General features: G+C 40.0%; 1 protein-coding gene across 1 annotated transcript; it reads right to left on the bottom strand.

The window, feature by feature from the left end:
- Positions 1–6,175: 6,175 nt before the first annotated feature.
- On the bottom strand, positions 6,176–15,428 carry copz1 (COPI coat complex subunit zeta 1). Its single transcript, XM_057829965.1, has 9 exons — positions 15,311–15,428; positions 13,150–13,218; positions 12,986–13,067; positions 12,801–12,892; positions 7,497–7,552; positions 7,349–7,426; positions 7,214–7,265; positions 7,099–7,137; positions 6,176–6,611 (listed from the first exon to the last, which is right to left on the bottom strand). Exons 1-9 carry the CDS (start codon positions 15,326–15,328, stop codon positions 6,564–6,566), a joined length of 534 nt encoding a protein of 177 aa, XP_057685948.1. The 5' UTR covers positions 15,329–15,428; the 3' UTR covers positions 6,176–6,563.
- Positions 15,429–16,094: the final 666 nt, after the last annotated feature.

Genomic DNA, 16,094 nt, shown 5'->3' with positions numbered 1-16,094 from the left:
CTGCCTAGTTTTTATTGGCCCACAGCACATTATGAAAATAAAATTGAATATGGCCCGAACAAGAAGCTTGAGTTCAACCTACATTCTGTTGCATTTCTCAGCTCTAATACTAGAGGAAGCTAGTCACTTAAACAGTTTTTCCATTAGCTCACGGGTCAACACCTGACAACATGTTGACATCAATGTATGAAATTGTGTTTTACGTAAATGAAAAATAATCCACTGTAATAAACTGAGCTACCTTGGATGTGATTTCCTTGACTTTTTAGCTGTCACTGGAAATTTTCTCTTTTTCTGCAAAGTTTGTTTCAATAATGTAAATTTCGTTCATTCATTTTCCAAGCCACTTATCCTCATGAGGGTCACTGGGGTGCTGGAGCCTATCCAAGCTAACTATAGGCAGTAGGCGTTGTACACCCTAAATCGGTTGCCAATCAATCGCAGGACACAAGGAGACGGACACTCACACTGGTCCTGTTCAGCTGCTTATAGACCCCACTCACATGACGTCACAACCACACCTCCGCGCCATATTGTCCATCAGCTAGTCGTGTTTACGCATTACCGCTACGTAAATTCCTCCTATTATGGCGTGTTTTTCTGCTCGTAAACATTAATAATCAAAATGGTGAAGGCGTGTGTGGCGGTTGGTTGCAGTAACAGAGAACATAGACGGAAAGGCTTGAAGTTCTACCATATTCCGAGAGACCCAGAGAGGAGAGCGAGATGGACTGCTGCAATTCGACGAAAAACTGGGCACCAAACGATCACCACAGACTGTGTAGTAATTATTTTATACCTGGCAAGATGCATTTAATATATATTTAGAGGGTTTGGGGCTGACAACCACAATTAAGATCATTGCGAGGCTAATCGCCGACAACATACAGTTTCAAATTCAAGATGTTTATTTCTTCCGCCATCATTATTTTTTGAATAATATTTAGCTGGTACCAAGAGATAGAAGCTGGCCTCGTCTACGGATCATCAGTTAAACAGGGGTGTCCAAACTTTTTGCAAAGGGGGCCAGATTTGGTGTGGTAAAAATGTGGGGGGCTACCTTGGCTGATTTACGTAGAACAATATATTTAAACAATTTTTAGCAAGCCCTTCTGTGTGTCACATTTGCTTTATTATTTTTTTTTTAATTCATAATTTCAATAATCTCGCCTTTGTGGCGTTCTTTTTCAACACTCTGGCTCTTGCAAAATACTGCTGCTGTGAAATTAAACTAGCTTCAAGTTGCTATAATTTTTCGCTGCGTATCTTCCTTGTAATGTTGTACATGTCAGTGTGTCTTGTTTGGTCATATTGCGTCACATCGAACTCTTTGAAAACAGCGACTGTCTCTTTGCAAATGAGGCAGACACAATTGTTGCGTATTGTATTGAAGAAATAGTCCAATATCCACCTATCCTTGAAGCGTCGGCCATCGCAGTCAACTTTTTTTTTTATTGATTGTCGCCATTTTAGAAAATTGAAAGGGTCAAACTGGGTAATGTTGCTTAGAGTGCTGCTCTTAAAGTTTTTCAAAGTTTCGTGAGAATAGGCTGAGTTTCTGTGGACAAGATAGTTGTAGATATCAGGGTAGCAGATGTCAGGCAGAGACGGCGAAGACAGCGGGTCGAAAAATATCGATTTAGGCATCAAATATGGATCTGGCGAACGGATAGACTGAAGCTTTTCCACATAACGCCTTTTATGCAACGCATCCAATGAGTTTACAGCGTCTGAAAGCACCGGGGCTTCCATGAATTGCACTATAAATTGCACGACAAATTCAAACCATTGAGAATACGGATAAACAATGACGGACAATATGGTGGCCGGATACAGCGACATGTCATTGTGTGACGTTGGTGAGTGGGGTCTATACACGGAGAATAGGAATCTGAGCATCCTTAAGGTCTGAGCAGTGTTAATGTATCACATGGGAGTTTTTTGGGATGTGGGAAGAAACTGGAGTACCCAGAGAAAACCCATGCAGGCACAGGGAGAACATGCAAACTCCGGAAGCTGGGAGCCCAGGATAGAACTTTTTATCTCAGAACTGCGAAGCGGACATGCTAACAAGTCAGTCACCATGACACCTTAGTCTAAATATAAATATATATAGCATTTTATAATATCCTTAAACCTCTGGATCATTTTGTTGCTTGTAGCTCTAAACTCATTCACTGCCATAGACAGTTATAGACAGCAAATCCATTTCAACTAGGAAGGCTGACATTGAGTGATCGTGTTTCACTGCCATAGTAGTCCAATCCAATTAGACTGTCCAGTCAAACTGGATTGGACGTCTTTCACCATTAATGGTTGCCAATGAGTTGATACTTTTTTTTTTTTTTTTTTTTTAATTAAACTCCATCTTTTTCACCCGATTTCGATCCTGTTTAACAAATGAAAGTGGGAGGATTACAAGTTGGCCCTTGCACCCTTTATTTTTTCTGGATGCAGCCCTAAGAGAAAAAAAGTTTTTACACCCATATTATCTTTTTTTTTCATCCATTCTCTGTATTCTCTGTCACTAGGGCAAACTCATCTATACTGTATTATGTTTGTTCTTAAAAGTTGAGATTTAAGGGTTGACACTTTTTTAATGCATGGGGAAAATTTTTATTAATCATAATTTTGATATAAATCAAAATAATTGTCGGTTTGTTTTTTCATAATCGCCACACCCTAGCCAAAAGGCAAATAGGCTGTTTACAGATAATTGTCTGGTCACTAAATGTGTACAACTGTTGTTATACATTGCAAACAGAGTGGCAGAAATTAAAAGTATTTTCCTTAGATTTTCAGTATGAGACAATTCAGCCTCATACCAGTCTTTCTCGTTCTTTATGAAATTATGACAGCAGCAGAAATAATCTTAAATCTTTAGTAAACATATCAGTGTCCTCTAGTGGACAGATATGGCACAGCCCTTGACGTCTTAATCAAAAGCACTTGTATTGGTATACTGTATATCGTAGACTATAAAAAGTATTAACTTCTGTATTTATTGTCTAATCTGCCTATTTTTCGTTTTTTACACTAGTCTTTGACACTGTTTAATATTTGTGATTATTGCTTTTGTAATTCTAGGGTCATAGAATTTTTTTTTTTTTTTTACATTTATTAGGCCTTACCTGTTGCAGTCTAACGTGTTAAAATGTTTTTTCGGTAAAGTCTTCCAACATTGTAGATTTGTATTATACTTTGACGTTAAAAAAAAATACTGCACAGGACTGCAAAGGAAGCTCAGCTTCCCCTAGTGTCAAAAAAAGTGATCAAATGCACAGTGTTGTCAGTGTTGTGTGTACATAAATTTCATTTGCTAAGTATGCGTCACAACGCGCTTCACTTTTGCTCAGAATAAGCTCCTTATATGTTGTAACTGGTTACGACACGGCTTTCTTTTCAAGTTTTCATTCATTCGCGCACCTTCAGTGCTTTATACAGTGCAAACTTTGCCGAGTCTCCAGAGTTGAAAGTACACTGTTGCACTACAGCGAAACGAGACGAGTCATTGGCTTAAGGCAGTATTTCTCAAATAGTGGGGCGCGCCCCCCTGGGGGGGCGCAGAGCGATGCCAGGGGGGGCGCTTGTGACCTCGGGGAACATGCTTTTATTTATTTTATTTTTTTTTTGCCGCACAGAAATAAAGTGTACTTGCACATCCACTCAGTGGGTGGCAGTGACGCTCTCATTTTCAGAGTGCGCGCAGTATTTTTGAACTAAGGAAGAGCACTCAGCACAAAACCAATATGGCTACGTTCATACTACAGGTCTTAATGCACGAATCCGATTTTTTGTCATATCCGTTTTTTTGGCGTGCCCGTTCAGACTGCTTTTATCCATTGAGACCGTTCAAGTATTACGCATGCGCACTAATTCGCAGTCCGACACGCGCTAAGCAAGAAGACCCGCATGCGCAGAAGCATCAAAACAAATGACACACGTCATCCGTCATTCCAGGGATATCATGTTTTGCTTTTCAAAAGGAGGACACAAATAACAGACATAAATAATCCCCGTTTAGGCTTATATTCAAAGTTTATATGGATCGATAGCATGCACGCACTGTCCGTGCACGTCACACACATATGGGCAGTTTGCCCTGACTCTCTCTCGGCCGTGTAAGCAATGTTGAAATATTGCTCACTTGTAACAGAGAAAACTGAGCATTCTCAGGCTTATCCTCAACCCATTTTTATTTTTTATGACTGTTGTGAAGCCCAGCCCTTCACCGAAAGCCGTGTTCACTGCAAGCTAGGCGCTAATAACGCACAGGTGCATCGCTACGGTAACGACTCTCTCGCTATTTGATGACGTAATTGCTGCATGAAATCCGATTTGCGGGACTGGACAGTACAGACCGCCGCGACAGTCTGGAAAAATGTGGCCCAGATCAGATTTAGACCACATACGAAAGTGACCCAGATCGGATTTGAAATGGTCCCGTTCTATGCGACTTGTCACGTTCAGACCATCAAGTTAATGCCTCACTCGAGTCGGAAAAACACGAAAAAATCGGATTCGTGCATTAAGACCTGTAGTATGAACGTAGCCTATGAGGAGCAGTGGGCCGCAGCCGTTTAGGAAAGCCGTTTTCCAACCGGACTCACTCACGCAGCTTCCACTGTCTTCTCCGGTTCTCACGTCTACGCCCGAGAAGTGCCATTTTCGGCTTAGGATCGTCACGACGACCGCCCTCACCTACTCGGCCGCTGAGAATGCGCTTTTTTTCGGGCCGTTTGCCTTTTAATATAGTGGGAAATGAGGAACGACCACTGTTTACTGAGTCTAAAAATTATTATAGCGGAGAGTCTGAAGCCAAATCAATTAAGACGCCACTTAAAGACCTCAATCTCATTGATAAGCCGCTTGATTGTTTTTCAGCGAAAGCGTGCCGAATATTGTCAATTGCCACAATCGTTCCGCTTTGTCAGTGTTATATCAGTAAACCAGTGAGCACTGTGGTGAATCGCCACATTATCACCACTGTGAGCAGCGAAAATAAAAACGTTCCTTCTGTCCAAAGACACTTTTTTTCTTCTTCTATTCAGTTTAGGTTTTTTTTGGTCAAAATTTTTGGCATATTGTCCTCATGAGTGAATGTTTCTAATCAATTTGAATTTGTTATTATTGACTGATTTTATTACATTTTATTTTTCTGTATCAAATGGTCAAAAATGTACCTTGAGTGTATTTTTATAGTTTGGAAGTGACTTTTTTTTTTTTTTTTTAAATTCAGGCAAATTGATGCGCGTCAAGTCTTCTCTGTTACAAACAAAACAATGTTAATAAAGTTATACTTTATTAAAAGTTGATCTATGTTACTTTTTTTCTTTATTAGGAAAAAAAGGACACAATGTTAGGCAGATGCGTATTTATATTAGTAATTTTATAGACAAATGATACTATTTACAGTGGCGGCAGAGTTTGGGGGGGGCGCGAAACATTTACGTCTTCCTTGGGGGGCGCAACAGAAAATAATTGAGAAGCACTGGCTTAAGGCTAGGGTTTTCCCGCCCATCGGACGCCCAGCGTCTTTAGGAAGGGCTCCGCTGGCCCTTTATGCATGATGATTGGATGATTTGTCTGAGGCTGGATCTTTTTGATTGACAGCGAAAAGAGCGAATCAGCGATCATGTAAACATCCGCGGGATTTTCATTCCGTTGTTCTGAGTTGAAAAGTAGTGATTTGCCCAATAGTGTCTAACTTAATGGCTAGATCCGACACGCCACATCATTTTGTTTGGCCCACAAAAGTAAACATCATCTTCATACTTCACACGAGAATTAAATGTAAACATAATTTCTGTAATTTTCGGTACTATATATAATCAGTGAACACTTAAAAAAAAAAAGTAAATAAATAAAAATCATAACGAAATAACATTCATTTATGTGCAGTCTATTCTTCATTTGCATTCATATTATGAGCACACGTTGAAAATAGTGGAAATGGCTGCGCATGTCAGCACGAAAGGCGTCACCCTTCTAATACTGTTGCACTGGAACGAACACAACGACAGATGGCGCTCTCGCTTTTCTAAAACTGCGAAAGACGACAGATGGCGCTCTCGCTTTTCTAAAACTGCCGAAGACAAAACCCAATGGAGGGCCTCTGACGGTGCCAAACTGCCCCGTGAGAACAAGTCTGGTTCACGACAGTAACACAGTGAAATGTCAGCCGCATCAAGAGACATTTATTCTAATGGTGTGGTGACGAATGATAGCAATACAAAATTAACCTCTGCCACCAGTGATGTCATTACAGTACATTAGGATGAAGGGATGATAAAACAGGATGTGGAATGTTTTCACCAGCTTTGTTTATAAGCAATTATGGATATGCTGGTTTTCGAAATTACAAAATACAAAGAGAGCAGTCCAACCCAAATGAGGGAATGTACACCTTCTTTGATCCCATTATTTTATATCATACAGCTGTACAGAGAGGACCCCCCCCCCCCCCCAAATTAAAAAAACAAATGCAGTTGACTAGATTTGTGATTGTAGGAGAGGAATAAGTGTTTGTGGATCAGTGCCATCATGACCAAGCTGCACGGCGACTACCGTAGAAGTGACCACTTGATCTGTTCTTTTGCAGACTGAAGGACCTGAGAAGATAACCAAAGACTTGTTTAGAAAAAGGAATAAAGGGATGGACGTCAAGTTAAAAAAATTGAGGTATCAAACTCATTGACCATGTTGTCTATCTTCTTTTATACATTTACATATACACATTGTTTCAGATTTTTAGCATGTTTAAATAAAATCACATTTTTACTGAGATTTCAACATCGTAGTTTCGAAACATGTACGATGCAAAAATAAAAAATCTTTTTAAAAAACTAATCGAACAGTATAACCTGTCCACGCGCAGCAAGAATGAACAGATTTGAAAGACTGAGTAGATGAACATTGAGACACGCATTCAATGTGAACTAAATGCTTATTATGGTCCAGTTGACAACTATTTTGTAGTCTCTGTTTTTGTCTCTATCCTTATCTCCCTTTTTTGTGCTGTCAGCTAAACGATAGTTAATATAGTATAACGATGACACAAAGTCAAACTTTGAAGCGTCCATGTTGTGCGTTACCAACCTGGGTGACAGTCTGTTCTGTCAAAGGTACATCATCCCCCTAAAAGAAGGAATATTTTTCAGAATCAGAGCAACCTCGTAGTGTACAAAAACCAAAGCGGGAAGAAGACGCTTACTCGTAGTGCTACACGATGTACCACTTGCTGAGGATCACTCTCGAGGATCACCCTGCAGGAGGTAGCAAAAGAAAGTGCCACAATAATGTCAACAGTGGCGCCGCAAATGCCTGATGATGCTCTCCGTTAACGTACCCTCCATCGACAATTTCATCTACGGCGAGGAAAAGCCCCTCCATATTGTCCAACAATGCTCTGCGCTCAACATTTTTTCTGTAATTTCAGGAAAAAAATTAACATTTTTTGTAAATATTATTGTTAAAATAAAATGTGAATTGCTTACCGCAACATCTGACTGAGGGAGTCAAAAAGGCAGTTTAGAACAGCCATAAGCATAAGCTGTTGAGATAATAGATTACATTAGATGGTTTTATCAGCCCTTGTTGTCCCCCCCCCCCCCCAAGTATTATGAGCCACTGACATTTCCTTCTGTCAATAGTTAAAACACTCATAATAAATTGTCTTCCAAGTCAGTCCTTGTTGTGGTTTGTGTATTTTTTTCCCCAACTCTGCTATGTCAAAAGAAGAATAATTAAGTTGCAAAATCAAGAGGAGAGTTACTAATATTGTGGTATGAAAATGTTTGGGCACGCTTGATAATTTAAGACTTTCCTTTACAGTATAAGTGGTTTTATGGACCAGCAATTTCGGTTAAATATACAGTATCATATAGCAGACAAACCGTAATATTTGAGATGTCAAAAAAAATGTTTATCAAGAGTTACGGAACGTGTGCAATAATTATTTCCACCAAAAGAGGCCAGGTGCAAACATTTGGGCACCCTTCTTCTTTCTTGATTTGAATCATTTTAGCGTTAGTTTTGGAACACAAACTTGGTCTGTTAAGCTCATTGACCTTTGGCAAGTATTGTCACCCACAAAATGCAAACCAGCTCCTTTTTAAAACGTTTGCCATGATCCCAGTATTTGACATAACATAAAACACATGACTTAAGGCCGAGTTATACTTCCGCGTCAGACCTACGCCGTCAAGGAAGAATCGAGTTACGACCCTACGCCGTAGCCTGACGCGCGCCTCTCAATTTTTCTAACCTTCGCGTCGCGTAGACGCGTATGACGTAGCGAAAACGGACTGTGATTGGTCCGCTCAGACTGTTGTTTCCGGTTTACCGCGAAAACACCGCCATTGTAGAATAGAATCAAACATTATTTTCTACACGGAAAAATGCACCAAGCCGACGGGAGTATCATCGAAGAGCAAGTCTCGTCAAGACATTATTATTGTGATTGCCAAATGGCAAGGTCGGCGATCGGGAAAAAAAAAATGGAAGAACCACCAAGACGTGGGTGTTCGGAATCGAGTGGCCACACGAAGCGGTGACCCAGTCGGCCAAAAACTGCCAACTTTTTATCACTTTATGTCGTATTTTTGGTTTGTGCACTTCATCATTTACTGTGTACATATGTCTCAAGTATATGAAGAATAAAGCACAGATTTGGTGTCAAAAGAGTTGTTTTGATCTTTAATTTTCAATAACAGACAGTTCACACACACAATACATCATCACTGATTGAGAGTGCCTCGGTGCTTTTTATGAGCAAGCCTCCCAACACAGTTTGGGAAGTTCCCTAGACGCCAGAAATCTGCTATGGCTTCCCAGTGGCTGGTTGTAGGACACGGCAAACAAATCAGGCTGGAGGGCTTTGCAGACCTTGAACGCAGTGCTCGAAGCCAGTTTGAAGCTAGCTGCCACAGCTAGCTCTCTCCACCCGAGTCTTTAAAACTCTCTGTGCGGCATCAAAAGTCGGCCAGACCGCCTCGAAACCGTCTTCTGCGTCGCCTGCCCGTCAACATTTGTATGTTCAATATTTATTCAGTGTTGATGAGCAGAATATTTACTTTCAAGAGTGCCATCTTGCATTGTTTATTTTTTTCTCCGACTAGCGGAAGTAAACAAGCATGCCCCGAAACCGTACAAACATAACGCCACATCCCTCTAGTGGCTTGGCGGTGAATTACAGAACAACGCGTTCCCTCACCGCAGAACTATCGAATGTCGAATGACGCCGTAGTCGCTACGCCGTCACCGCAATGCGGGAGTATAACTCAGGCTTTAAACTCTTCTTCATCCGTCCAATGGTCTCTAGATTGTCGGACTTGTTTTGCGCATTCTTCGCTTTGAACACGATCTTTTGGAAATGCAGAAAGCCTCACACCACTCTCCCTGGTGTAGCAACAAAAGCCTGCAGCACATTGGACTTGCGTGATGCAAAAAATAAACAAAATAATCCGCAAAATCAGCTGAATCCGCAGTCCTTCTGCATGCTATAGTAAGGGCTGTATTGTGAAGATCATCTCTACCACTGAGGTCACATCCCCCTTCTCAACCCGAGACCCGAGGCGGAAGTCACTCATTTTCATGGCGCGGGATTCAAAAAAATTGAATAAATATATGGATCGATTCCACACACATTCAAGCGGTCAATTTCATTCAGGATTAAGAGCATAAAATACACGTGTCATATGAAATAAACATGCTTTTTTGTGTCACAGGCACTTTAAGGTGGCCAAGCGTTTCTACTCTTTGAATCTCGCCTGAAGAGTACCATCACAGGACCCTCAAAACAACTCTGAAATGTTGTAGAGGCCTGGAGTAGCAGGTCAAGAAAAATCCCAGATAAGCAGAGGCGAAGGATGGTAAGAACACTCATACTCAACCCACAGACAAGCTCTAAAGATCTAAAACATGACTTTGCCGCACATAGTGTTATTGTGCTTAATTCAGATTTTTAGTGCACTTCGCAAAGGGAGAGTAATGCGGATGAAGCCTTTTCTGTGCACATGCCACACACACACACACACACACACACAGTCGCATGAGGTAGTGTATGCTAAAATACATTTGGGCAAGCCAGCTTCATTTTGGAATAAGCTGCTGTCTACTGATGAAACTAAAATTGAGTTCTTCGGACATAAGGGGTGGCATGCATGAAGGATGAAGAATACAGCATTCCAAGACAAATACATCCTACCCACAGTAAGATTTCGGGGTGTTCTATCATGCTGTGGGTCTAAGTTGCCAGTGCAAATACTGGCAATCTTTTTAAAGTTGAAAGTTGTGTGGATTCCAGTCAGTATCAGCAGTTTTTTTTTTTTTTTTTTTTAAATAAGGTTTAAAAAAATCAGTGACAACAGTTCAAGTTGCACTAAGGCTGGATACTTCAACCAGACAACGACCCTAAAAACACTGTTCATGTACAAAGGCATCAATTTAGAGGAAAATGTACAAAGTTCTGGAATGGACACCTCAGTCCCAGACCTGAATATTTTTGAAAACCTGTGATATGATTTATAAAGGGTTGTGCGAAGGCAAGGAGCACATTGTTTCATCACTAGTTTCCGAGCATGAAGTGTGTGTCAAGTAATTACAGTGGAATCGCTGATTGTTTGGAAGAAAAAAAACTGTTGAATGAATCATATAGCAGATGAACACAGTAATATTTGAGAAGTTATGTTTATAGGATAAACAAAGTGCATAATAATTACTGCATTTAAACAAAAATAGGTGCATTGATTTAGGCACCCCTACAGAAAAACGATCAATATTTAGTATGGACTCCTTTTGCAGAAATAACAGCCTCTAAACACTTCCAATAGCTTCTAATGAGGGTCTGGATTAGAGTTGAAGGTATTTTTTTTACCATTCTTTACAAAACATCTCCTGCTCATTTAAGGTTTGATGGCTGCCGCGCATGGACAGCCCACTTCAAATCAGACCACAGATTTTTAAAAAATATTCTTTTCTGGGGACTGAGATGGCCATTCTAGAACATTGTACTTGTTCCTCTGCATGAATGCCTTTAGCAGTCTTTAGGTTTATTGCCTTGTTGAAATATCCAGCCACTGTGCAACTTACACATTTAAACTAACTCTGGAACATTGTTTGCAAGAATCTATTGCTATTGACTGGAATCCATGCGACCTTCAACTTTAACAAGATTGCCAGTGCCTGCGCTGGACACACAGCCCCATAACATGATGGAACCAACACCGAATTTTACTGTGGGTAGCAAGTGTTGGAATCTTGGAATGCTGCGTTCTTCACACATCGTGCATACTGACCCTTGTTATGCCTGAATAACAATTCTTTTTTCATCTGTCCACAGAACCTTAATCCAAACTGAGGCCGGTTTATCCAAATGTGCTTTCGCATACCTCAAGCAACTGTGGCATGTGCGCAGAAAAGGCTTCTTCTGCATTACTCTCCCATTCAGCATCTCTTTGTGCAAACAACGCTGAATAATAGACCGATCCACAGTGACACCATCTGCAGCAAGATCATGTTATAGGTCTTTGGAGCTGGTCTGTGGGTACAACTTGACTCTTCTCGCCATCCTTCGTCTCTGGTTATCCAAGATTTTACTTGGTCTGCCACTCCAGACCTCAACTTGAACTGTGCCTGTGGTCTTCCGTTTCCTTACCATGTTCCTCGCAGTGGAAACCGACAGCTGAAATTTCTCAGAACTTTTTGTATCTTTCCTCTAAACTAGACTGTTAAATATCTTCTTTCAGATCATTTGACAGTTCTTTTGAGCCTCCCATGTTTCAACTATTCAGAGATGACACAAAGGGGAGAACAATTTGCAATTTGCCACCTTAAATACCCTTTCGCATGATTTACTTCACCTTTGTATGTAGGTCAACATCAGTCAGCTTGTCAAACTAATTTTTAGTTCCAAAAATTAGTACACGAGGTTGAGATACAACTGACTGTGGTTCTATATTTAGCCAGTAGGTGGTACCGTGCACACATGAAGCTTTGAGAAATGAACCCTCTCTCCAACCAATTGGCTCAAGTGGTTCATTGCCTCTTGAGACTTCATCTCAATGTCACTATCGAAAACCATCAAACCTGACTGGATAGATTTTGTAAAGAAGAATGGTCCAAAAAAAACTTAGTCCAGCTCCAGACCCTCATAGGAAGCTAGAGAGTGTTTAGGGGCAGTTATTTTGGGAAAATGAGGATCTACTAAATATTGATGCAATTTGTCTGTTTGGGTGCCCAAATTTATGCACCTGGCTTCTTTTGTTTAAATAATTATTGCACACATTCCATAATTCCTATAAACTGTTTTTCACTTCTGAAATATTAAAATATTATTTTTGTCAGCTATATGACACATCTAACTGAAATTGCTGATCCATACAGCCAATGATTTATAAAATAAAATCTTGAAAATTTTCAGTAATGCCCAAACTTTTTCATACCACTGTAAATTCAGGCAACAGCATTATCATAATAAATATTTTTTTAATTGAAGCTGTTTGGACACTACTAAACAACAATATTAGTACTCCAAGTATGTTTTATTTGGGGTTTGTACAAATGAATATTTCTAACTAGGGCTTCACAAATATGGATTAAGTTTTGTATCCCGGTATCATTTATGTGCAATCGGTTTTCAAAGAATGCAGTATAAGTGGTAATAATAAAAATACAAAAAACAAAAGGTTCCTTACTACAAAAAATATTGCCTGTTTGAAATGTCATTTGATTACATCTTAAACATACCAATCCGTTTTGGATAAATTCATAATTATGATCGAAATGAAACATGAGCTTACCTCATTTTCATATGAACTTCCAATAACATAAAAGAAGAGGTCGATGTTGCTTTTGTAGACAACAGTGAGGCCTTCCAGTAATGCTATCTCACCTTGTTACACACATAAAATATTATTTTCAAAATAATAGATAATAATAAAGTAGGAAACTTTTTTTCTTCAGCTAAGAGTATTGTATCTCTTACTGTCTGTCCTGTGTGTCTTGTTGAATATGTTCTTCTCAAATGCCTTCTGTTCCTTCACTGTTGGGTATGTGTCGTCATAATACTGTAAATAAAAATAATAATTAAGGAGTAATTAAGGTACTAGGCATGAACTGTCAAGTTTTAACACAAACAAGTTCTCATACTTTAGCATACAGTCTGTCTCCATCGTTGTCCAGTATGAGAATTGCTTTCACGGTGTACAAGGATGGTTCCTGTTTAAATAACACATCGTCACAGTGACACAATAAAAATGTATTCACATTTCAACACCAGCTGGTTGTTACCGCTGCTCGTTTAAACGTCGAAAAATTGCCATCATTCCGTAACAGAAAACACGATACTCAAGAAAGCTTGACAAGAAAAAAATCTGTTCCCTAAAATAACATGTAGAGTGATTTGTAATTCATTGCATTAGTTAAAGTTAATTTGAAACGGTTAAACATTGACACTTCCACACAGGGGCGGACTGGGACTAAAAAGCAGCCCTGGAGTTTGACTCAGCCCAGCCCACAAGAATCGCTGTATACAGACCCTCTAGGGGGGTCCGGGGGCATGACCCCCCCCCCCCCCCCCCCGCCCGGGAGAATTTTAAAAAATATTTTATTGTAAAATGCATCAATTTCGTTCACTTTGAGAGAAAAATGAGGAAAATGTGTCTAGACCAGACATGTCCAAAGTCAGGCCCGGGGGCCAGATGTGGCCCATGGACAAATTTCATCCGGCCCCCAGCCTCTGTCATAAAATCAATAACGTCTGGCCCACACACGGACTTAAAAAATTGGTCAGCAGCACTGCTACCAGCATATGAAGTAGCTTACACACTAAATGCTGCTCCTCATTTACCCGCTATAAGGCTGCGGCACTCCACACAACATTACCCCGTGTGACCCTTTACTCCCAATTTTCTAAAATGGCGACAATCAACAAAAAAAAAAAGAAAGTTGATTGCGATGGCCGACGCTTCAAGGATAGGTGGAAATTGGACCATTTCTTCTCTAAAATACGCAACAACTGTGTCTGCCTCATTTGCAAAGAAACCGTCGCTGCTTTTAAAGAATTCAATGTGAGGCAATATTACCAAACAAGATAGGCTGACATGTATGACAAGATTACAGGGAAGATACATAGCAATAAACTGGAGCAACTTGAAGCTAGTTTAATTTCACAGCAGCAGTATTTCGCAAGAGCCCGAGAGTCGAAAGAGTAAGCCACAAAGGCTGGTTGCGAGATTGTTGAAATGATTAATTTTAGAAAAATAATAAAGCAAATGTGACACACACAATGGCTTGCTAAAATTTGCTTAAATATATTGTTCTACTTAAAGGACGTCAGCCAAGGTCGGCCCCCCACATTTTTAACACACCAAATCTGACCCCCTTTGCAAAAAGTCTGGACACCCCAGGTCTAGACTGTGACTGTCTGACTTGGGGCGCTCAAAGTACTGCAGGGATGAACTGTAGTTGGATTCATCTTCTGCCCTAGCTCTATAATCAACCTGAATAAACAAATAAAAGAATTTCTTTTTCAAAGCAAGTTTTATGTATCCAATTGATTACCGTATAATAACACCTATCCCGTGTCTATAAAATGACTTCATTGTTTATGCCATAATTAATCTTGCCACACAAATAATAAATTCCAATGAAAATACAATAAACATTTCAAGACAAATCCTGTAACCTTCATTGGAAAGTATTAACCAGAAAACAAAACGATGTATAAATGATTAAAAATATATATCAATTCAACTACCTAAACTTGAAAGTAAAACAATTCATTTTATTAATATTTTGTTATATTTCTTCTGAATTAATATTGCTGCTGCGTGTGCATACGTTGTTTTACAGCTAAAATGTTTGCCAATTGCTAATATACCTAGCAAGTAACCCTCTCCATCTCAACCCTTCGTGGGCCACAACAAGTCTTTCAGCCAGGTGCATTGCTGCCACCTGTCGGATTCGATGCGAACTGTAGATAATCACAGAGTAGAGAGGGGATAAAAACAGCGTAGTATGTATGGCGGCCGCCGGCCGTCCAGAGCACCGGCCGTTCTGTGATCCTCCAGAAGCTACAGATTACCAGTCCGCCCCTGCTTCCACATCAGCACAACCTACTTAGCCCGAACCAGAGGCTAACTAGTGAGCCAACAATTTAATCCATTCGACTCATTGTCACGCTAACAAACTCACGCTGTCCAGTAGACCCACTAGATTGTTTGTATTGTTAGACGTCTAAGTGAGAAACCGAATACTACTGTACTTGAGTAGAGGTATGATGTCAGATATAAACGTAAAGCTGCATTACCAATATGGGAGTATCCATCTTGTTTCTTGTTAGCAAAACCGTGCAGTGTGTCCGTGCACTCGTTGGCGCCCACGTGACACAAAGAGCGAATGAGGCTATCTTCTATTGGCTGTTTGACTGAAACCGGAAATCCTGCTTGCAGAGGCCAGGCCCAGTTGATTTTGTAGCACTTTCTTGCTGGAGCCGCAGGCTCGCAGCACCGCGCAGCAGCTGTTTGTTTTTGTGTTTTTTTTTTGTGTTTTTTATTTTTGCGTGGAAGGTTTTAGAAACGTCAAAAATCAACGTTTAATATTAGGGGTGCACGATATCCATTTTTTGAAACCAATATCGATAACTTCCTGCTCCTCAAAGCCGATATCGATAACCGATAATAAATATATAATTTTTAATTGTATAACCTGAGTTTTTGAACACCTGGATGTTAAAAAAAAAAAAAAAAAAACTAGTGGTGGATTGAACATAGATTTGCCTTTGATCTCAACGGATTTTTCATAATGACATGAACAAAACAGTGCGTTTCATTTCTGCACTGCCCGACAGCCCGACAGCCAGCTAAGAATGAATGCACTTCCATAAGCCACAAGGCTTGGTCTTTTCTTGCTTTTATGGGAAGACACTCGTCTTAATATTGTGAAAGTACAACAGAAAAATACACATATTCAATACTCAATATACAACAAACTGCACAATACACTTATATACACAACTATTATATGTATAGCATAGCACACTAGCTTGAGCTATTAAAGCATTAGCTGGCTTCTACAACAACTTATGAAGTTCT

The sequence above is a fragment of the Corythoichthys intestinalis genome, chromosome 2 (genome assembly GCF_030265065.1).
Source record: "Corythoichthys intestinalis isolate RoL2023-P3 chromosome 2, ASM3026506v1, whole genome shotgun sequence".
NCBI classification, from domain to species: domain Eukaryota; kingdom Metazoa; phylum Chordata; class Actinopteri; order Syngnathiformes; family Syngnathidae; genus Corythoichthys; species Corythoichthys intestinalis.
This window is presented reverse-complemented; position numbering and strand designations above follow the sequence as displayed.

What these genes read in the sequence shown, in the direction of transcription:
- copz1 (XM_057829965.1), bottom strand. An exon ending in CAAGACACACAGGACAGACA is followed by an intron (nt 12,893 to 12,985) that starts GTAAGAGATACA and finishes GTGTGTAACAAG; the next exon opens with GTGAGATAGCATTACTGGAA. An exon ending in TCCCTCAGTCAGATGTTGCG is followed by an intron (nt 7,427 to 7,496) that starts GTAAGCAATTCA and finishes CTGAAATTACAG; the next exon opens with AAAAAATGTTGAGCGCAGAG.